This window comes from Salmo trutta, chromosome 22, assembly GCF_901001165.1.
Source record: "Salmo trutta chromosome 22, fSalTru1.1, whole genome shotgun sequence".
NCBI lineage: Eukaryota > Metazoa > Chordata > Actinopteri > Salmoniformes > Salmonidae > Salmo > Salmo trutta.
In genome coordinates, this window is record NC_042978.1 from 1,289,984 (window position 1) to 1,312,340 (window position 22,357).

The 22,357-nt window shown below is 42.6% G+C and overlaps 1 protein-coding gene across 3 annotated transcripts in view; it reads left to right on the forward strand.

The window, feature by feature from the left end:
- The first annotated feature begins 7,484 nt into the window (after positions 1–7,484).
- The window catches only part of mcoln2 (mucolipin TRP cation channel 2), a 69,298-nt gene continuing 54,425 nt past the window's right edge, over positions 7,485–22,357 (forward strand). The window contains exons 1-5 of one of the 3 annotated variants that reach the window (XM_029706263.1): positions 7,485–7,589; positions 8,440–8,593; positions 9,010–9,183; positions 9,780–9,933; positions 10,632–10,710. In XM_029706263.1, coding sequence (XP_029562123.1) covers positions 8,447–8,593; positions 9,010–9,183; positions 9,780–9,933; positions 10,632–10,710 — 554 coding nt within the window. In that variant the 5' untranslated portion in view covers positions 7,485–7,589; positions 8,440–8,446. Of the gene's footprint in view, positions 7,590–8,089; positions 8,265–8,439; positions 8,594–9,009; positions 9,184–9,779; positions 9,934–10,631; positions 10,711–22,357 lie in introns of those variants that run through there. The other 2 variants (XM_029706264.1, XM_029706265.1) reach the window with 2 other exon arrangements.

The following is a 22,357-nucleotide window of genomic DNA, read 5'->3' on the forward strand; positions in this document are numbered from 1 at the left end:
TGTTGTGAATACTTTCTGAAGGCACTATACATATGTACATCTATAGGCCTACGTCATTGGGTTTAACTAATATAAAGCTGTGGCTTCTCATGTTGGGAATATTTGTTTCTAAATCTATCTCTGTGCTTACTGTTTGCAGATGCTGGAGAAGTCATCAGAAGAGCAAAATACTTCATCCAGTTCAGGGCAGTATGTTGCAACATTTGGGTTGCCTGTACAAGAGACTGAGCCAACGTAGCTAGCACAGTGTAGCTTGCACTAGACAGTGTTTTTGTCATTGTAAGCAGAGCAAAATATATAGGTAATTTGTCTATCGGCAAGGGATGAGAGGAAATCCGTGTGTTTTGATGGTATTAGACAGCGCAAATAATATAATTAACTATTTGTCACACGCGCCAAATACAAGTGTAGACTTTACCGTGAAATGCTTAATTACAAGCCCATAACCAACAGTGCAGTTCAAGAAGAGTTAAGAAAATATTTACCAAGTAAATTAATAATAAAAAAAGTAACACAATAAGAATAACAGTAATGAGGTTATATACAGGGGGCACCGGTACCGAGTCAATGTGCGGGTGTACAGGTTAGTTGAGGTAATTTGTACACGTAGGTGGGGGTGACTATGCATAGAAATAAACAGCGAGTAGCAGCAGTGTAAAACAGAGGGGGTCAATGTAAATTGTCCGGTGGCGATTTTGTAAATTTTTCAGCAGTTTTAGAAACTGTTGAGGAGCCTCTTGGTTCTAGACTTGGCACTCTGGTACCTCTTGCCGTGCGGTAGCAGAGAAAAGTCTAACTCGGGATACTGGAGTCTCTGACAATTTTATGGGCTTTCCTCTGATACAGCCTATTATATAGGTCCTGGATGGCAGGAAGCTTGGCCCCAGTGATCTACTGGGCCGTTCGCACTACCCTCTGTAGCGCCTTACGGTCAGATGCCGAGCAGTTGCCATACCAGGCAGTGATGCAATCAGTCAGGATGCTCTCTGATGCAGCTGTAGAACCTTTTGAGGATCTGGGGGCCCATGCCAAATCTTTTCCGTCTCCTTAGGGGGAAAAGGTTTTGTTGTGCCCTCTTCATGACTGTCTTGATATGTTTGGACCATGACAGTTCGTTGGTGATGTGGACACCAAGGAACTTAACTCTCGACTCGCTCCACTGCAGCCCCGTCGATGTTAATGCGGGCCTGTTCGGCCCGCCTTTTCCTGTAGTCCATGATCAGCTCTTTGTCTTGCTCACATTGAGGGAGAGGTTGTTGTCCTGGAACCACAATGCCAGTTCTCTGACCACCTCCCTATAGGCAGTCTCATCATTGTCGGTGATCAGGCCAACCACTGTTGTGTCGCCAGCAAACTTAATGATGGTGTTCAAATCAAAATCAAATTTATTTATATAGCCCTTCGTATATCAGCTGAAATCTCAAAGTGCTGTACAGAAACCCAGCCTAAAACCCCAAACAGCAAGCAATGCATGTGAAAGAGGCACGGTGGCTAGGAAAAACTCCCTAGGAAAAACTCCCTAGAAAGGCCAAAAACCTAGGAAGAAACCTAGAGAGGAACCAGGCTATGAGGGGTGGCCAGTCCTCTTCTGGCTGTGCCGGGTGGATATTATAACAGAACATGGTCAAGATGTTAAAATGTTCATAAATGACCAGCATGGTCAAATAATAATAATCATTGTAGTTGTCGAGGGTGCAACAAGCACGTCCGGTGAACAGGTCAGGGTTCCGTAGCCGCAGGCAGAACAGTTGAAACTGGAGCAGCAGCATGGCCAGGTGGACTGGGGACAGCAAGGAGTCATTATGCCAGGTAGTCCCGAGGCATGGTCCTAGGGCTCAGGTCCTCCGAGAGAAAGAAAGAAAGAAAGAAAGAAAGAAAGAAAGAGAGAATTAGAGAAAGCATATTTAAATTCACACAGGACACCGGATAAGACAAGAGAATACTCCAGAAGAAACAGACTGACCCTAGCCCCCCGGCACATAAACTACTGCAGCATAAATACTGGAGGCTGAGACGGGAGGGATCAGAAGACACTGTGGCCCCATCCGATGATACCCCCGGACAGGGCCAAACAGGCAGGATATAACCCCACCCACTTTGCCAAAGCACAGCCCCCACACCACTAGAGGGATGTCTACAACCACCAACTTACCGTCCGAAGACAAGGCCGAGTATAGCCCACAAAAATCTCCGCCATGGCACAACCCAAGGGGGGGGCGCCAACCCAGACAGGAAGACCACGTCAGTAACTCAACCCACTCAAGTGACGCACCCCTCCCATGGACGGCATGGAAGAACACCAGTAAGTCAGTGACTCAGCCCCTGTAATAGGGTTAGAGTCAGAGAATCCCAGTGGAAAGAGGGGAACCGGCAAGGCAGAGACAGCAAGGGCGGTTCGTTGCTCCAGCCTTTCCGTTCACCTTCACACTCCTGGGCCAGACTATACTTAATCATAGGACCTACTGAAGAGATAAGTCTTCAGTAAAGACTTAAAGGTTGAGATTGAGTCTGCGTCTCTCACATGGGTAGGCAGACCATTCCATAAAAATTGAGCTCTATAGGAGAAAGCCCTACCTCCAGCCGTTTGCTTAGAAATTCTAGGGACAATTAGGAGGCCTGTGTCTTGTGACCGTAGCGTACGTGTAGGTATGTACGGCAGGACCAAATCGGAAAGATAGGTAGGAGCAAGCCCATGTAATGCTTTGTAGGTTAGCAGTAAAACCTTAATCAGCCCTTGCCTTAACAGGAAGCCAGTGTAGGGAGGCTAGCACTGGAGTAATATGATCAAATTTTTTGGTTCTAGTCAGGATTCTAGCAGCCGTATTTAGCACTAACTGAAGTTTGTTTAGTGCTTTATCCGGGTAGCCGGAAAGTAGAGCATTGCAGTAATCCAGCCTAGAAGTAACAAAAGCATGGATTCATTTTTCTGCGTCATTATTGGACAGAAAGTTTCTGATTTTTGCAATGTTACGTAGATGGAAAAAAGCTGTCCTTGAAACAGTCTTGATATGTTCTTCAAAAGAGAGATCAGGGTCCAGAGTAACACCGAGGTCCTTCACAGTTTTATTTGAGACGACTGTACAACCATCCAGATTAATTGTCAGATTGAACAGAAGATCTCTTTGTTTCTTGGGACCTAGAACAAGCATCTCTGTTTTGTCCGAGTTTAAAAGTAGAAAGTTTGCAGCCATCCACTTCCTTATGTCTGAAACACAGGCTTCTAGCGAGGGCAATTTTGGAGCTTCACCATGTTTCATTGAAATGTACAGCTGTGTGTCGTCCGCATAGCAGTGAAATTTAACATTATGTTTTCGAATGACATCCCCAAGAGGTAAAATATATAGTGAAAACAATAGTGGTCCTAAAGCGGAACCTTGAGGAACACCGAAATTTACAATTGATTTGTCAGAGGACAAACCATTCACAGAGACAAACTGATATCTTTCTGACAGATAAGATCTAAACCAGGGCAGAACTTGTCCATGTAGACCAATTTGGGTTTCCAATCTCTCCAAAAGAATGTGGTGATCGATGGTATCAAAAGCGGCACTAAGATCTAGGAGCACGAGGACAGATGCAGAGCCTCGGTCTGACATCATTAAAAGGTAATTTACCACCTTCACAAGTGCAGTCTCAGTGCTATGATGGGGTCTAAAACCAGACTGAAGCGTTTCGTATACATTGTTTGTCTTCAGGAAGGCAGTGAGTTGCTGTGCAACAGCTTTTTCTAACATTTTTGAGAGGAATGGAAGATTCGATATAGGCCGATAGTTTTTTATAATTTCTGGGTCAAGATTCGGCTTTTTCAAGAGAGGCATTATTACTGCCACTTTTAGTGAGCTTGGTACACATCCGGTGGATAGAGAGCCGTTTATTATGTTCAACATAGGAGGGCCAAGCACAGGAAGCAGCTCTTTCAGTAGTTTAGTTGGAATAGGGTCCAGTATGCAGCTTGAGGGTTTGGAGGCCATGATTATTTTCATCATTGTGTCAAGAGATATAGTACTAAAACACTTTAGTATCTCCCTTGAGCCAAGGTCCTGGCAGAGTTGTGCAGACTCAGGACAATGGAGCTTTGGAGGAATACCCAGATTTAAAGAGGAGTCCGTAATTTGCTTTCTAATGATCATGATCTTTTCCTCAAAGAAGTTCATAAATGTATTACTGCTGAAGTGAAAGCCATCCTCCATTTGCGAATGCTGCTTTTTAGTTAGCTTTGCGACAGTATCAAAAATAAATTTCAGATTGTTCTTATTTTCCTCAATTAAGTTGGAAAAATAGGATGATCGAGCAGCAGTGAGGGCTCTTCGATACTGCACGGTACTGTCTTTCCAAGCTAGTCGGAAGACTTCCAGTTTGGTGTGGCGCCATTTCCGTTCCAATTTTCTGGAAGCTTGCTTCAGAGCTCGTGTATTTTCTGTATACCAGGGAGCTAGTTTCTTATGACAGATGTTTTTAATTTTTAGGGGTGCAACTGCATCTAGGGTATTGCGCAAGGTTAAATTGAGTTCCTCGGTTAGGTGGTTAACTGATTTTTGTCCTCTGACGTCCTTGGGTAGGCAGAGGGCGTCTGGAAGGGCATCAAGGAATCTTTGGGTTGTCTGAGAATTTATAGCACGACTTTTAATGCTCCTTGGTTGGGGTCTGAGCAGATTATTTGTTGCAATTGTAAACGCAATAAAATGGTGGTCCGATAATCCAGGATTATGAGGAAAAACATTAAGATCCACAACATTTATTCCATGGGACAAAACTAGGTCCAGAGTATGACTGTGGCAGTGAGTAGGTCCAGAGACATGTTGGACAAAACCCACTGAGTCGATGATGGCTTCGAAAGCCTTTTGGAGTGGGTCTGTGGACTTTTCCATGTGAATGTTAAAGTCACCAAAAATTAGAATATTATCTGCTATGACTACAAGATCCGATAGGAATTCAGGGAACTCAGTGAGGAACACTGCATATGGCCCAGGAGGCCTGTAAACAGTAGCTATAAAAAGTGAGTGAGTAGGCTGCATAGATTTCATGACTAGAAGCTCAAAATACGAAAACGTAATTGTTTTTTTTTGTAAATTGAAATTTGCTATCGTAGATGTTAGCAACACCTCCGCCTTTGCCGGATGCACGGGGGGTATGGTCACTAGTGTAACCAGGGGGTGAGGCCTCATTTAACACAGTAAATTCATCAGGCTTAAGCCATGTTTCAGTCAGGCCAATCACATCAAGATTATGATCAGTGATTAGTTCATTGACTATAACTGCCTTGGAAGTGAGGGATCTAACATTAAGTAACCCAATTTTGAGATGTGAAGTATCACAATCTCTTTCAATAATGGCAGGAATGGAGGAGGTCTTTATACTAGTGAGATTACTAAAGCGAACACCGCCATTTTTAATTTTGCCCAACCTAGATCGAGGCACAGACACGGTCTCAATGGGGAAAGCTGAGCTGACTACGCTGACTGTGCTAATGGCAGACTCCACTAAGCTGGCAGGCTGGCTAACAGCCTGCTGCCTGGCCTGCACCCTATTTCATTCTGGAGCTAGAGGAGTTAGAGCCCTGTCTATGTTCGTAGATAAGATGAGAGCACCCCTCCAGCTAGGATGGAGTCCGTCACTCCTCAACAGGCCAGGCTTGGTCCTGTTTGTGGGTGAGTCCCAGAAAGAGGGCCAGTTATCTACAAATTCTATCTTTTGGGAGGGGCAGAACACAGTTTTCATCCAGCGATTGAGTTGTGAGACTCTGCTGTAGAGCTCATCACTCCTCCTAACTGGGAGGGGGCCAGAGACAATTACTCGATGCCGACACATCTTTCTAGCTGATTTACACGCTGAAGCTATGTTGCACTTGGTGACCTCTGACTGTTTCATCCTAACATCGTTGGTGCCGACGTGGATAACAATATCTCTATACTCTCTACACTCGCCAGTTTTAGCTTTAGCCAGCACCGTCTTTAGATTAGCCTTAACGTCGGTAGCCCTGCCCCCTGGTAAACAGTGTATGATCGCTGGATGATTCGTTTTAAGTCTAATACTGCGGGTAATGGAGTCGCCAATGACTAGGGTTTTCAATTTGTCAGAGCTAATGGTGGGAGCCGTCGGCGTCTCAGACCCCACAGCGGGAGGAGTAGAGACCAGAGAAGTCTCGGCCTCCGACTCACTTAATGGGGAGAACCGGTTGAAAGTTTCTGTCGGCTGAATAAGCGACACCGGTTGAGCATTCCTACAGCGTTTCCCTCCAGAGAGAAAGTTTCCCTCCATGAGAAAGTTGTCCGGCTGCGGGGACCGTGCGAGGGGGTTTATACTAACGTTACTATCTGTACTTACTGGTGGCACAGACGCTGTTTCATCCTTTCCTACACTGAAATTACCCTTGCCTAACGATTGCATCTGAAGCTGGGCTTGCAGCACAGCTATCCTTGCCGTAAGGCGATCATTCTCCTGTATATTATGAGTACAATGACTGCAATTAGAAGGCATCATGTTAATGTTACTTAGCTTCGGCTGTTTGAAGTCCTGACGAACCATGTCCAGATAAAACCTCCGGGGTAAGAAAGTTGAATGAAAAAAGTTGAGTGAGGGTAAAAAGTAAAAATATACGGTAATGAAAAAGTAAAAACCGTTAGGTAGCAAAGTAAGATCGGCAACAAAAACGCACAGCAGCGTAAACAAGTCTGCAAGTTGTGACCGGAGTCGTGTTTGGCCAGGCAGTCGTGGGTGAACACGAAATACATGAGGGGACTAGGTACACACCCCTGAGGGGCCCCAGTGTTAAGGATCAGCGTGGCAGATGTGTTGCCTACTCCTACCACCTGGGGGCGGCCCGTCAGGAAGTCCAGAATCGTTTTACATTCAAAATCATGTTACAAGTCATCTCAATTGTTTCTACTGCTGAAAGGTAATCATTATTTGACATTAAAATATTTTATTATTCTTCGTGTTATATTCAAAATCATGATTTATTTCATGATGTGCTGTTAAAGGTTGGCTTATCAACGCTCTTTGTCCTGTGTTTTGAACATTTGCGGATAAATGTGCCACCAATCAAGTGTTTTATAAAAAACTCAGCAGCTAAAAGCAGCTAAATGCACTACAGGTATGTTCAGAGAAGCCGCCTTGTAAGTTTTGCTGCATGAGAATCAAATCACAGTATTGCCAAGTAGCTAAACTCCTCCACGGAGTTAAGCGCAGACTAGTTTTTTTAAATGAACCCCCGACTCCGAGTTGCTATGCATCGATACATACAATTTTTATTTCTTAAACCTTTACCGTGTATCTATGTTTTTCCTCTGTTGCATGCCTCTTTGTTTGCTGAAATCCGTACTTTTTTATAAAATGTTAATCAAATACAACTACCGACTGTTTCCTTATTGAGATTCAATTGGCACATGAACATTCGCGCTGATTTGCCAATCTTACAACAGCAATGAGTCAGTCATTGGTATTTGATTAACTCTAGTCTGCGCTCAACTCTGGGGAGGAGTTGAGGTACTTGGCAAATCACAGTACAGTACACTATAGTATCAACTGGCTTAATTCAGCTTTGGATTGGATATCTGATGCCTGTGTGTAGTCCACCAGCAGTGATTCATGTGAGTTACACATATTCTATTATGCTGCTCTGTGATATGATAATTAACAAATCAATCATATTTTATCATTATGGAATTGTTAGTCCAGTATCATGACGGGAGTGAGGCAGTTGGGCTGCTTGGGTCAGTAGTTTTTACAAGAAGTTGTCAAATATTATTTTTTTACTTTTAATACGAGTTAAGACATTCAGAAACTCTCAAAATCAATAAGCCTAACATGACGTTGGTAGAAAATGTCATTCAACTTAAGTGCAGTGAATTTATGTCTTAGCTGTAAAATTACACTGTACAACTACAAAACAATATGCTGGAGTGACTTACAAAACACCTCACGTTGTTACAACGAAAGCTTCATACTAGTCAACACTAGTGCAAATATTTTCAGTGCAGTGAGTTAACCTTGGACTTTTCCCCACATGAATGCAATCACTGTTCAGTGCAAGGTGTGTTCAGTACAGGGAGTGCTACAGTACATTTATTTGTGCATTTATGGAAACACATCTGGCTGAAAAATAGCCTTTTTTCTAAACTGACTGAAATAGCTTATTCAAACTGTTTTACTTCTCTTTTAATTTGAACTCGTGTGTCCTTCCCCTTTTCAAATGGGATAGCACGGCTATTGGGAAACACTTAAAGGAACTTGTCAGAAAAGAGATTGTTTTATCTTGTATTACTGTAAGTAATTTCCATGGCCAAAAGTAATGTGGTGATGTCATATAGCTCAATCATATTCATTTGAGTTCAAGTTGATAGTTTTTACCTCAAGTTGTTCCCAATCATTTTAGTTGCTATAATAACAATTAATACATATTTAGCCTAATAATAATGAGTTTTGGGATGTTTCTTTTAGTTCCACAATGAGCCAAGGCATAATCAAGGAGGAGATTCTTCGAGATGATCTAAAATACTACTTCATGAGCCCTTGTGAGAAATACAGGGCCAGACGCCAATTACCATGGAAACTGGGGGTGCAGATCCTGAAAATCATCATGATCACATCACAGGTATAGTCTGAGAAGTGTATCATTAGAACTATTTCTCTGTTTTTAGGAATTATCAAATGGTAATTGCTAAGAATGGCTATTCTGGGTGTCAGTCTGTTTCTGCTCGCTGTCTTGTCAATTCCTTATGGAATTGGCTTGGCATGGGCTAAGGAGTTGGCCGTAGAGCAGAAAGTAACAGACTGGCACCAAGGCTTAAGGATGCTATCAACCCTTTTTTACTCTCACAACTCATTAGGTGAATTTACACTGATTTGGTATTTAGTATTTTGTTCATTATTTCATTGCTGAGACAATTCCCAAAAATTGTGCATGTCAGCAATCACGTTTTCATGATAAAGCACTTTTCAGTACACAGCAATAAAATGTGTTTTGCATCATACTATCCCTTTAAATTCTGTATTTCTTCTCCCACCAAGCTTATCTTGTTTGGACTGAACAACCAGCTTGTGGTTTCCTACAAGGAGGAGAATGCTATGACCTTCAAGAACCTGTTCCTCAAGGACTATAGTGGAGTTGATGAGGAAGATTACAGTGTAGCTCTTTACTCCCAACAAGCCGTCTATGACAGTCTGTTCTATGTGCTGGATCAGGCAAGTCTCCAGGGCCCATATTCATAATAAAGCATCTCAGAGTAGGAGTGCAGATCTAGTATCTAAACAAGTCTCCTGACTGTCCTTCTCTTTCCCTGTCTCTTTTACTCTATCCCCATTCTCTTTCTTACTGCCGCTTTCTCCCTTGCTTATCATCGGTTTCATAATCATTCCTGTATTTTTGCAGAGTAAATTGGTTTCTGCCACTCATCAGGCAATTTTTCCCTGGGTTATCAATATTGCAGAGTCATGGTTATAGCCTAATGCTGCACACATAAGCATTTCACTCTTTAAAAAAATATTTTATTATAGAGATATAGGGTGATAGTGGGGAAAAACAGAGAGATGTTGTGTCAAAGGGAAGCAGGTCAGATTTTACCTTCGCCGATACCGTAGACGTGTGCTGCAGGCTGCGACGTTACTGCTAGACCAGCCAGGCCACCTTTTACTGTTTTACGAGTATGATTGTCCTTTTTTGTTTATGGTGCTAGTGCACCATTTCATTGGAGGTTATGACTCATACGCATAGCATTACATACAGTAGCTGGTAATGAGCAAAATGCACTTGTGTTTGAATGGTGTTCTGTTCCCTGCAGTACCGCCAGTTGGGGCGCCTCTCTGTGGGGCCTATCAGTTACGCTGAGGAGGACGGGAAACTGTTACCTCTGGTCATCTGTAAGGAGTACTACAAGAGAGGCAATGTGGAACCCTCGGACGAGGCCTACGACATTGATGCTCAGTTAGAAAAAGGTCAGTGGACTCCAAGGGCGAAATTGTGGCGTAGATATTTAGGAGGATGAACAGTAGACGGGGGTGCCCCGGCAATTTCATTGACATTTTAAAGCGCATTTCCTGCAATTCTACATAGTTTGACATGACTTATTATACCTATTTTCAGGGGTATATGGAGGGGTATTTTGAAGGAAAAAAAAGAAACGGGTAACTTCCTGCATTTTGCCATGGGGAAGAGTTTTATAATGCTATTCTATGAGATAATATGTTGCTGTTTTTAAATCTAATTTTCTGCTACTCTAAACATTTTGCCATGAGGCTGAGAGAAAATGTTGCAGTTTTAAAGTAACTGTCCAGTGAAAATCTTACTTTTGAAAGTTAATATTCTGTTAACTCATACCCAAATAATGTTGTTGGCTCATTCTATACTCATATTTGTGGCCAAAGTATAAATTGGAGAAAAAGCACTTCAAACCCCCACCTCAAACTTCAAACAGACCGTTTAAAAAATGCTTGCTATTTCCTCATAGAGGATGATGTCATCCTCCAGAGGAGGATGAGCTGGCCAATCAGCCGTCTACTCGCATGAATTTTTTAATGACCGGTATCCGACCACACCATTCACTTGTTAAACCTTCATTGTCTAAGAGTGTGAACAACTTCAATTGGCCTACATATGGTTTAATTAGTTCTTCCAATCTTTTCATCTTTTGCAGTTTGTATGGCACATGATCCAACGAACGTGAGCCAGTGGAAAGCAGAAAATGTGTCTTTTTTCAATCTGGAATTTTACAGGTACAGTTACTGAGCCAGGTGGCAACTGGGTCAGACAACTAGGTTGTGTTCATTAGGCCATGCAACACAAAAAAAAACATGTTTCTTATTGGACAAGTGAGTGTTTCTTAAGCCTAATGAACACGACCCTGATCATTGGAAAAGCTCCTCGCCGCGGCACACGGAACCGGTTGGGGTCGGCCCGCCCTCCATTTGTTTTCATTTGCGGAGGCTTTCCTAACTGTTCATACCTCAGTGTTCCAGACGGACAAGAAATGGGCAGAGCGGGGCTCATATAGCTCAGTGGGTTCACCTGGTCAAGTTCAGTACAAAAAACATTTTATAACGTTGCAAATAGGAAGGCCATGAATAGACATGACTCCTTAGAATAACAACAGTCATCAAAATTGTTAAGGCTTTATATATATATATATTTTCTAATAGGTCTTTTTAAAATATTTTGTAATAAAATGTAATATATATGCCTCACTTGCATAACTACAATGGGTGTATTTGCATATATTACTAAATTAACATAACGCTGTTGAACAAGGCTGCAACAACCAAAAAACTTGCTCTCTCTAGGCCTACCTGCACTCCCCTGTGCTGTCTAGACTGCCTCATTATTACTGTTGTCAAGTTCTGTTGCATAATTCAATAAGTGTGTCAATAGCAAGACACCCTCGGATTAAAAATCAACATGCTTGGCTCTAGTTTACACCTATCTATACATACTTTACATTGTTTGAAAGATCAGACATAATATGACTGTAATCCAAGTGTCACGTCCTGACCAGTATAATGGTTATTTGTTATTGTAGTTTGGTCAGGACGTGGCAGAGGGTATTTGTTTTATGTGGTTCGGGGTGGTGGTTTATTTAGTAGGGCGTTTGATTTATTATTTCCGGGTTTTTGGGTAATGTTCTATGTTTGTATTTCTATGTGGTCTCTGGTCTTTTGTATTTCTATGTCTGGTTTATTGGGGTTGGACTCTCAATTGGAGGCAGGTGTTTTCTCGTTGCCTCTGATTGGGAGTCCTATATATGGGTATGTGTTTGGTTTAGTGTTTGTGGGAGATTGTTTTTTGTTTTGCGTGTCTATGCATGACAAGACTGTATTTTTGTCGTTCAGCATTTTTGTATACGAGTTTGTTTGGTTTTCCTTCTTTCGCCTATTTAAAGAAGATGAGTATACAACCCACTGCGTTTTGGTCCTCCTTTCCAGACGACAACCGTTACAGAATCTCCCACCACAAATGGACCAAGCAGCGGAGTAAGGAGCAAGGGGAATTCAATATGGACTGGCGGGAGAAATGGACGTGGGAGCAGATTCTGGCTGGAGAGGGCCCATGGAGGAAGTCTGGTGAGGACCGGGAACGCTACCGGGGAACACGACTGGCGTTTAAGCCCGAGAGGCAGCCCCAATAATTTTTTTGGGGGGGGGGCACACTGGGCGAAATCCCCGTACCTTTTCTGGGCAACCAGTGAATGGACAGGTCCCGTGCTTCGGGGTAATGGGTACTGTGGCGAGGCCAAGTATTTTTAGGCCGGTACGTGCAATACCAGCGCCCCGCATTTGCCAGGGGGAAGTGGGCATCCAGCTAGTAAGACCGATGCCAGTTCTTCGCTCGAGACCGCCAGTACGCCTCTACGGTCCAGTGCGTCAACCCAGTCCGACTCGGCCTGTTCCCCCTCCCCGCACTAGCCCTGAGGTGCGTGTTCTCAGGCTGATACCTCCAGTACCAGCACCACGCATCAGGCTTCCAGTGCGTCAGCCCAGTCCAACTCGGCCTGTTCCCGCTCCCCGCACTAGCCCTGAGGTGCGTGTTCCCAGGCTGATACCTCCAGTACCAGCACCACGCATCAGGTTTCCAGTGCGTCAGCCCAGCCTCGAGAGTTCGGCAACAGTGTGCAGTCCAGAGTATCCGGCAACAGTGTGCAGTCCAGAGTATCCGGCAACAGTGTGCAGTCCAGAGTATCCGGCAACAGTGTGCAGTCCAGAGTATCCGGCAACAGTGTCTAGTCCGGAACCAAGGGAGTCTGCCTGTGACCCGGAACCGAGGTTGTCCATCAGCAACCCGGAACTAAGTAAGTCAGTTGGCGATCCGGAACTAAAAATGATTAACTATGTATTTAATGAGTCTGCCTACAGTGTGGAAAGGAAGAGGTCTGCCTACGATCCGGAACAAGGGGAGTCTGCCTACGGCCCAAAACTAATCAAGTCTGTCTGCATTCTGGAGGACAGTAGGCCGGAGCCAAAACCACCTCCTGTATAGGTGGATTGGGGAGGGGGGGGTGTAGCACAAGTGGTGACGGCAGCCACCCTCCCTTCCCTCCCTTTAGTTTAGGGGGATTTTTTTTTTTTTTTATATTTTTTTATTTATGAGGTGCATCTGGGGTCTGCACCTTTGGGGGGGGGGGGGGGTACTGTCACATCCTGACCAGTATAAGGGTTATTTGTTATTGTAGTTTGGTCAGGACGTGGCAGAGGGTATTTGTTTTGTGGTTCGGGGTGGTGGTTTATTTAGTAGGGCGTTTAATTTATTGTTTTTGGGTAATGTTCTATGTGGTCTTTTGTATTTCTGTCTGGTTTATTGGGGTTGGACTCAATTGGAGGCAGGTGTTTTCTCGTTGCCTCTGATTGGGAGTCCTATATATGGGTATGTGTTTGGTTTAGTGTTTGTGGGAGATTGTTTCTTGTTTTGCGTGTCTATGCCTGACAAGACTGTATTTTCGTCGTTCATCATGTTTCTTGTTTTGCGTGTCTATGCCTGACAAGACTGTATTTTCGTCGTTCATCATGTTTCTTGTTTTGCGTGTCTATGCCTGAAAAGACTGTATTTTCGTCGTTCATCATGTTTCTTGTTTTGCGTGTCTATGCCTGACAAGACTGTATTTTCGTCGTTCATCATGTTTCTTGTTTTGCGTGTCTATGCCTGACAAGACTGTATTTTCGTCGTTCATCATGTTTCTTGTTTTGCGTGTCTATGCCTGACAAGACTGTATTTTCGTCGTTCATCATGTTTCTTGTTTTGCGTGTCCATGCCTGACAAGACTGTATTTTCGTCGTTCATCATGTTTCTTGTTTTGCGTGTCTATGCCTGACAAGACTGTATTTTCGTCGTTCATCATGTTTCTTGTTTTGCGTGTCTATGCCTGACGACTGTATTTTCGTCGTTCATCATGTTTCTTGTTTTGCGTGTCTATGCCTGACAGGACTGTATTTTCGTCGTTCATCATTTTTGTTATTTTTGTATACGTGTTTGGTTTTCCTTCTTTCGCCTATTAAAAGAAGATGAGTATACAACCCGCTGCGTTTTGGCCCTCCTTTCCAGACGACAACCGTTACACCAAGTGTTCATTTTTGGAAGTTGCTTTCATTTCAGCGCATCTAATTTGTAAACATTTCAACTGTATTCCATGGTTACTTTTTCAATTCCACAAAAATGAACGCCCATCAAAATAAAGTTATTTCTTGTGATGTAAGTGTCGATGTCACGCCATAACCTTAGACGTTTATTTTCCTCTAGTTTGGTTAGGTCAGGGTGTGATGTGGGGTGGGCAATCTAGTTTTTCTATTTCTTTGTTTTGGCTGAGTGTGGTTTCCAATCAGAGGCAGCTGTCCACTCTTGTCTCTGATTGGGAACCATACTTAGGCAGCCCTTTTTCCTTCCTTGAGTTGTGGGATCTTGTTTTTGTGTAGCTGCCTTTGAGCAGCACCAGAACGCCATGGTTTCCTCCTGTTTGTTGTTTTGGTGAGTTTCATTTTCATTAAAAAGATGTGGAATTCCATGCACGCTGCGCCTTGGTTTATTTATGATCGGGAGTTCGAAGATAGTGATCGTGACAGTCGAGATGTGTTAAATAATAAAAAGCTTCAGTGTTCATACAGATGCAACGAAAATACAATGTATTCGATTGAGCCCATTTCAGCCATTAACGGAGTGTGTTCGACAGGTCATAACAGACATTTCCGTGGTCGTAACGTTAATGTAAAAAAACAATGGGCACAAGACTAAGAGTCGCAGAAATAAAATGAAAGCATTCAATCTAGTGATATGTAAGTGACACGTGGATTTTGCACTCTTCAAACACAGGAAATGGATAGCTGAAAAAGACATCCTCAAGGCATGTACGTTGCTCCCTTAGAATCAGAGGCAAATTTGTTCTACATAAAATATTTATCTCAACATTGGCCAATGTTGTGTCCTTCCCTGTTAAGCTGCGTTCATAACCAAGTGGCTCCCTCATTTGACTCCCTGGTTTGCCTAGTGCTACTACTGATTTTGGAGCGCAAAACAACGATTATCACGGCAGAAACAATAATTAGTGGGGAGAGCACATACATTCTGGTCCACTCTAATTTTTGCAGTGCGTTTAAATATAAATTACACATTTTTTCAGGTGATCTAATAATTTGTCCAGGTAATAATGTTTTTGAATGTGCATTTCACGATCTAACATAATGGTAGCCTACTTTTTGGGGTTCACGTTGGAGTTTGGTTCTAGGTCAGAAATGGGCAACTTCGATGGGGGTGGAAGCCACAAGTCTGCATAATGAAATGAGCATTCCCCACCACATTGCATTTTTAGCATCACCTGTCTTGACAGTGAATCATTTTTTGCTCGTTTTAGAATACATTTTGTGCAATTCCACACATTTTGCCATGGGGCGTAGAGAAAATGTTGCAGTATTAAAGCAAGTTTGCTGCAATTCTATACATTTTGCCATGGGGTGGAGAGAAGATTTTGCTACAGTGACTTGGGAAAGTATTCACCCCCTTGGCATTTTATCTATTTTTTGCCACACAACCTGGAATTAACCTCTCTGGGCCAGTGTAATCCCGTGGCGCGATATTCAAATACCTTAGAAATGCTATTACTTCAATTTCTCAAACATATGACTATTTTACACCATTTTAAAGACAAGACTCTCGTTAATCTAACCACACTGTCCGATTTCAAAAAGGCTTTACAACGAAAGCAAAACATTAGATTATGTCAGCAGAGTACCCAGCCAGAAATTATCAGACACCCATTTTTCAAGCTAAAATATAATGTCACATAAACCCAAACCACAGCTAAATGCAGCACTAACCTTTGATGATCTTCATCAGATGACAATCCTAGGACATTATGTTATACAATACATGCATGTTTTGTTCAATGAAGTTCATATTTATATCAAAAACCAGCTTTTTACATTAGCATGTGATTAGCATGTGACTAGCATTCCCACCGAACACTTCTGGTGAATTTACTAAATTACTCACGATAAACGTTCACAAAAAACAAATTATTTTAAGAATTATAGATACAGAACTCCTTTATGCACTCGCTATGTCCGATTTTAAAATAGCTTTTCGGTGAAAGCACATTTTCCAATATTCTGAGTAGATAGCCCGGCCATCACAGGCTAGCTATTTTGACACCCACCAAGTGTGGTTACTCACCAAACTCCGATTTACTATTAGAATAGTTTGATTACCTTTGCTGTTCTTCATCAGAATGCACTCCCAGGACTTCTACTTCAATAACAAATGTTGGTTTGGTTCCAAATAATCCATAGTTATATCCAAATAGCGGCGTTTTGTTCGTGCGTTCAAGACACTATCCGAAGGGTAAAGAAGGGTGACAAACAATTTCAAAATATTCCATTACCGTACTTCGAAGCATGTCAAACGCTGTTTAAAATCAATTTTTATGCTTTTTGTCTCGTAAAAAAGCGATAATATTCCGACCGGGAGTCGTTGTTTTCGTTCAAAGAGAGAGAAAGTAAACATGGTGTCGGCTCGTGCACGCGCCTCCAGTCTCATTGTCCTCAGATCGACCACTATCCAAATGCGCTAATGTTTTTCAGCCAGGGCCTGCAAAACCACCATTCATCGTTCTGGCGCATTCTGAGAGCCTATGGGAGCGTTAGAAAATCTCACGTTATGCCAGAGATCCCCTGTTTTGGTTAGAGATGATCAAGAAGGCCAAGAAATAGTCAGAGAGAGCGCTTCCTGTTTGGAATCTTCTCAGGTTTTGGCCTGCCAAATGAGTTATGTTATACTCACAGACACCATTCAAACAGTTTTAGAAACTTTAGGGTGTTTTCTATCCAAATCAAACAATTATATGCATATTCTAGTTACTGGGCAGGAGTAGTAACCAGATTACATCGGGTACGTTTTTTATCCGGCCGTGCAAATACTGCCCCCTATCCCCAACAGGTTAAAATTGTTTTGGGGGGGGCGGGTTAGCATCATTTGATTTACACAACATGCCTACCACTTTGAAGATGCAGAATATTTTTTGTGACACAAACCAAAAAAAAAAAAAACTACTTGAACGTGCATAACTATTCACCCCCCCACGTCAATACTTTGTAGAGCCAGCTTTTTTAGCAATTACAGCTGCAAGCCTCTTGGGGTATGTCTCTATAAGCTTGGCACATCTAGCCACTGGGATTTTTGCCCATTCTTCAAGGCAAAACTTCTCCAGCTCCTTCAAGTTGGATGAGTTCCAATGGTGTACAGCAATATTTAAGTCATACCACATTTTCTCAATTGGATTCACTGTGGGGATAGGGTTCTTGGGGTGATGAGAGGTGTTGGGTTTGCGCCAGACATAGTGTTTTTCTTGATGGCCAAAAAGCTCAATTTTAGTTTAATCTGGCCAGAGTACCTTCTTCCATATGTTTGGCGAGTGTCCCACATACCTTTTGGTGAACACTAAATGTGTTTGCTTATTTTTTTCTTTAAACAATGGCTTTTTTCTGGCCATTCTTCTGTAAAACCAAGCTCTGTGGAGTGTACGGCTTAAAGTGGTCCTATGGACAGATGCTCCAAACTCCACTGTGGAGCTTTGCAGCTCCTTCAGGGGTATCTTTGGGTACTTTGTTGCCTCTGATTAATGCCCTCCTTGCCTGGTCCGTGAGTTTTGGTGGGCGGCCATCTCTTGGCAGGTTTGTAATGGTGCCATATTCTTTCAATTTTTTAATAATGGATTTACTGGTGCTCTGTGGGATGATCAAAGTTTCAGATTTTTTTTTTTATAACCCAACCCTGATCTGTACTTCTCCACAACCTTGTCCCTGACCTGTTTGGAGAGCTCCTTGGTCTTCATGGTGCCACTTTCATTACATGAAAGCCAAATAAAACATCTATTTAAATTACAGTTTGTAATGTAACAAAATAGGAAAAACGCTGAGGTGGATGAATACTTTTGCAAGGCACTGTATTTTATAACTAATTTCATTCAATTCTACTACTTTTGTCATGAGGCAGGGAGGAAAATGTGCTGTTTTCCAGCTAAATCCCTGCAATTCTACACATTTTGCCATAGGGTGGAGAGAAATGTTTGCAGTTTTTAATGATATCTGAGTGAGACTTAAATAACAAAACCAATGGGGATCCCCCAGGCTGATAATTCGACTATGATTACTACGTTTAGATACAGTAGCTGGTTGCTAGACTAATTTACCATTCTAAAAAAGGTTAGTGGACATGGAATAACTGAGTGACTTTTTTTCCATCAATGACTGACATAACAGAACTGCTAATACACAACCAAATTTCGAAATTGCACCCAATGTATTCTACTATTCTAACTTGCAACAGAAAAGGGTGACCGTGAGGGTCTTTAAAAGGGGGCCGCGAGCCACAAGTTGCCCATCCCTGTTCTAGGTGGTTTAAAAAAAATCATGGTTCTAGGTCGATTTTAAGCATTTTAGACAGATGAGCTGACTCTATTTAAGTGATTAGAGCCGGCTTACCGAAAAGACTCAGAATGCCCATCACTAGTAATTACTGGTGGGCAACTCGTATATTATCCCTGAGCGCCAATTTCTCCCACATGCTGACCTCTGATGTCACCTGTTAAGGAAATTACCTCTATAACAGCATTTTCAGAAGACAAATGTAACAAACATTATTAAAAACTAATATCTATTAATAGTATTTTTGAACACTATAATTTGTTTACAAGAATGATGGCTGTACTTTTAGTTTATGGTTGACGCATATTGTTGGCCATTTGCCAATCAGTGTTTCTCAACGAGTTCAAAGCACGTGAATGCATCCAACTGGTATAGACCCAGTTGGTATTAGAATGTCAGGGCCCGCACACCTTTTGGGAAAACAACCGTGGCCTTTTTTCATAGCAACTTTATTTTTATCTGGTTTTAGTGAATTACAAAACTACATTTAAGCAAGTTACAACATGTCTAAAGAATACTTTTCAACATTGCCCCGAGTGTTCTCACTACTTAGAAAAACATAATATTGTAGGGCTTCCCTCATGCCCTTTTTCATGACAGCGTGAGTGAGTGCTAGCTAGCAACCAACCGGAACATTAAACTAGACAATACAGCTACAAGTAGTAAGTGGAGTTAGAAACAGACTATACTAAACAAATTAAATGTCTTACCTACAGTATGATTTAAATGTTTTCCACACACACATACTTGGCCTTCGGGTAACCATATTTCCCACACCGAATAGCCTGAAGCCACAGGGCTATTCTCGCAGGCTCCATTTCCCTACGTGGGAGCATTGTGAACCATAGGTGAGGATTTTTGGCCTGGTTACATGTACACTGAACAACACAGCAGCTTTCTCTGCATTTTTTTATATTTCTGTGTAACACACAATTGCCGGCAAAGTTGGCTCTTTTACACTGGGGGTAAATGGGAAAGAATGTTTGTTTAACACAATTTGTGGGTGTGGTTTCCCGAAATGGCAGCAGTTTTACAGGCACCCAACCAATTGTGCTATTATGTGTTTTTTTCGCATTATTTGTAACTTATTTTGTACATAATGTTTCTGCAACCGTATCTTACGGCAGAAAAGAGCTTCTGGATATCAGGATAGTGATCACTCACCTCGGATTACACAAGGATGTTTTTTCAACAACAAGCAAGACTCACATGATATTCTCCAAACACCCGGCATGGTCGAGATCCCAGTTATTCGCAAGAGGAAGTGACGCAGATACAGAGGATGAAGAGCCGGATGCCTCATCAGGACCCGCAGAAGGCAAGTAGGAAAGCTGCCGTTACCGTCAATATTACTCGCCAACGTGCAATCATTGGACAATAAATTAGACGAGGTACAATCACAAATATCTTACCAACGGGACATCAAAAACTGTAATATCCTATGTCTCACGGAAGCGTGGCTGAATGACGACATAGATATTCAGCTAGCGGGATATATGCTGCACCGGCAGGAAAGAACAGCACACTCCGGTAAGATGGGGGGGGGGTCTGTGCATATTTGTAAACAACAGCAGGTGCCCGAAGTCTAAGGAAGGCTTGATTTTGCTCGCCTGAAGTAGAGTATATTGTGATAAATTGCCTAGAGAGTTCTCAGCTATACTTTTCGTGGCTGTTTATTTACCACCACAAACAGATGCTGGCACTAAGACCGCACTCAGTCAGCTGTATAAGGATATAAGCAAACAGAAAACCACTCACCCAGAGACACCACTCCTAGTGGCCGGAGACTTTAATGCAGGGAAACTTAAATCAGTTTTACCAAATCTCTATCAACATGTTAAATGTGCAACCAGAGGGGAAAAAATTCTAGATCACCTGTACTCCACACACAGAGACGCATACAAAGCTCGCCCTCCATTTGGTAAATCCGACCACAACTCTATCCTCCTGATTCCTGCTTACAAGCAAAAATTAAAGCAGGAAGCACCAGTGACTCAGTCTATAAAAAAAGTGGTCAAATGAAGCAGATACTAAACTACAGGACTGTTTTGCTATCACAGACTGGAACATGTTCTGGGATACTTCCAATGATATTGAGGAATACACCACATCAGTCACTGGCTTTAACAATACAGTGAGGGAAAAAAGTATTTGATCCCCTGCTGATTTTGTACGTTTGCCCACATACAAAGAAATTATCAGTCTATAATTTTAATGGTAGGTTTATTTGAACAGTGAGAGACAGAATAACAACAACAAAAATCCAGAAAAACGCATGTCAAAAATGTTATAAATTGATTTGCATTTTAATGAGGGAAATAAGTATTTGACCCCCTCTCAATCAGAAAGATTTCTGGCTCCCAGGTGTCTTTTATACAGGTAACGAGCTGAGATTAGGAGCACACTCTTGTTACCTGTATAAAAGACACATGTCCACAGAAGCGATCAATCAGATTCCAAACTCTCCACCATGGCGCTCTCCAAGGATGTCAGGGACAAGATTGTAGACCTACACAAGGCTGGAATGGGCTACAAGACCATCGCCAAGCAGCTTGGTGAGAAGGTGACAACAGTTGGTGTGATAATTCGCAAATTACATTTACATTTTAGTCATTTAGCAGATGCTCTTATCCAGAGCGACTTACAGTAGTAAATGCATACATTTCATACATTTTTTTCCATACTGGTCCCCCGTGGGAATCGAATTCACAACCTTGGCGTTGCAAACACCATGCTCTACCAACTGAGCCACACGGGACAAATGGAAGAAACACAAAAGAACTGTCAATCTCTCTTGGCCTGAGGCTCCATGCAAGATCTCACCTCGTGGAGTTGCAATGATCATGAGAACGGTGAGGAATCAGCCCAGAACTACACGGAAGGATCTTGTCAATGATCTCAAGGCAGCTGGGACCATAGACACCAAGAAAACAATTGGTAACACACTACGCCATGAAGGACTGAAATCCCGTAATGTCCCTCTGCTCAAGAAAGCACATATACATGCCCGTCTGAAGTTTGCCAATGAACATCTGAATGATTCAGAGGACAACTGGGTGACAGTGTTGTGGTCAGATGAGACCAAAATGGAGCTCTTTGGCATCAACTCAACTCGCCGTGTTTGGAGGAGGAGGAATGCTGCCTATGACCCCAAGAACACCATCCCCACCGTCAAACATGGAGGTGGAAACATTATGCTTTGGGGGTGTTTTTCTGCTAAGGGGACAGGACAACTTCACCGCATCCAAGGGACGATGGACGGGGCCATGTACCGTCAAATCTTGGGTGAGAACCTCCTTCCCTCAGCCAGGGCATTGAAAATGGGTCGTAGATGGGTATTCCAGCATGACAATGACCCAAAACACATGGCCATGGTAACAAAGGAGTGGCTCAAGAAAAAGCACATTAAGGTCCTGGAGTGGCCTAGCCAGTCTCCAGACCTTAATCCCATAGAAAATCTGTAGAGGAGAAGGTTTGAGTTGCCAAACGTCATCCTCAAAACATTAATGACTTGGAGAAGATCTGCAAAGAGGAGTGGGACAAAATCCCTCCTGAGATGTGTGCAAACCTGGTGGCCAACTTCAAGAAACGTCTGACCGCTGTGATTGCCAACAAGGGTTTTGCCACCAAGTACTAAGTCATGTTTTGCAAAAGGGTCAAATACTTATTTCCCTTTAACCTGTTAAGGTGTAGGGGGCAGTATTTTCACGGCCGGATAAAAAACATACCCGATTTTAGCTGGTTACTACTCTTGCCCAGAAATGAGAATATGCATATAATTAGTAGATTTGGATAGAAAACACTCTGACGTTTCTAAAACTGTTTGAATGGTGTCTGTCAGTTTAACAGAACTCATATGGCAGGCAAAAACCTGAGAAAATTCCAAGCAGGAAGTGGCCTGTCTGAGAATTTGTAGTTCTTCTTTTGATTCTCTATCGAAACTACAGTATCTGTGGGGTTACGTTGC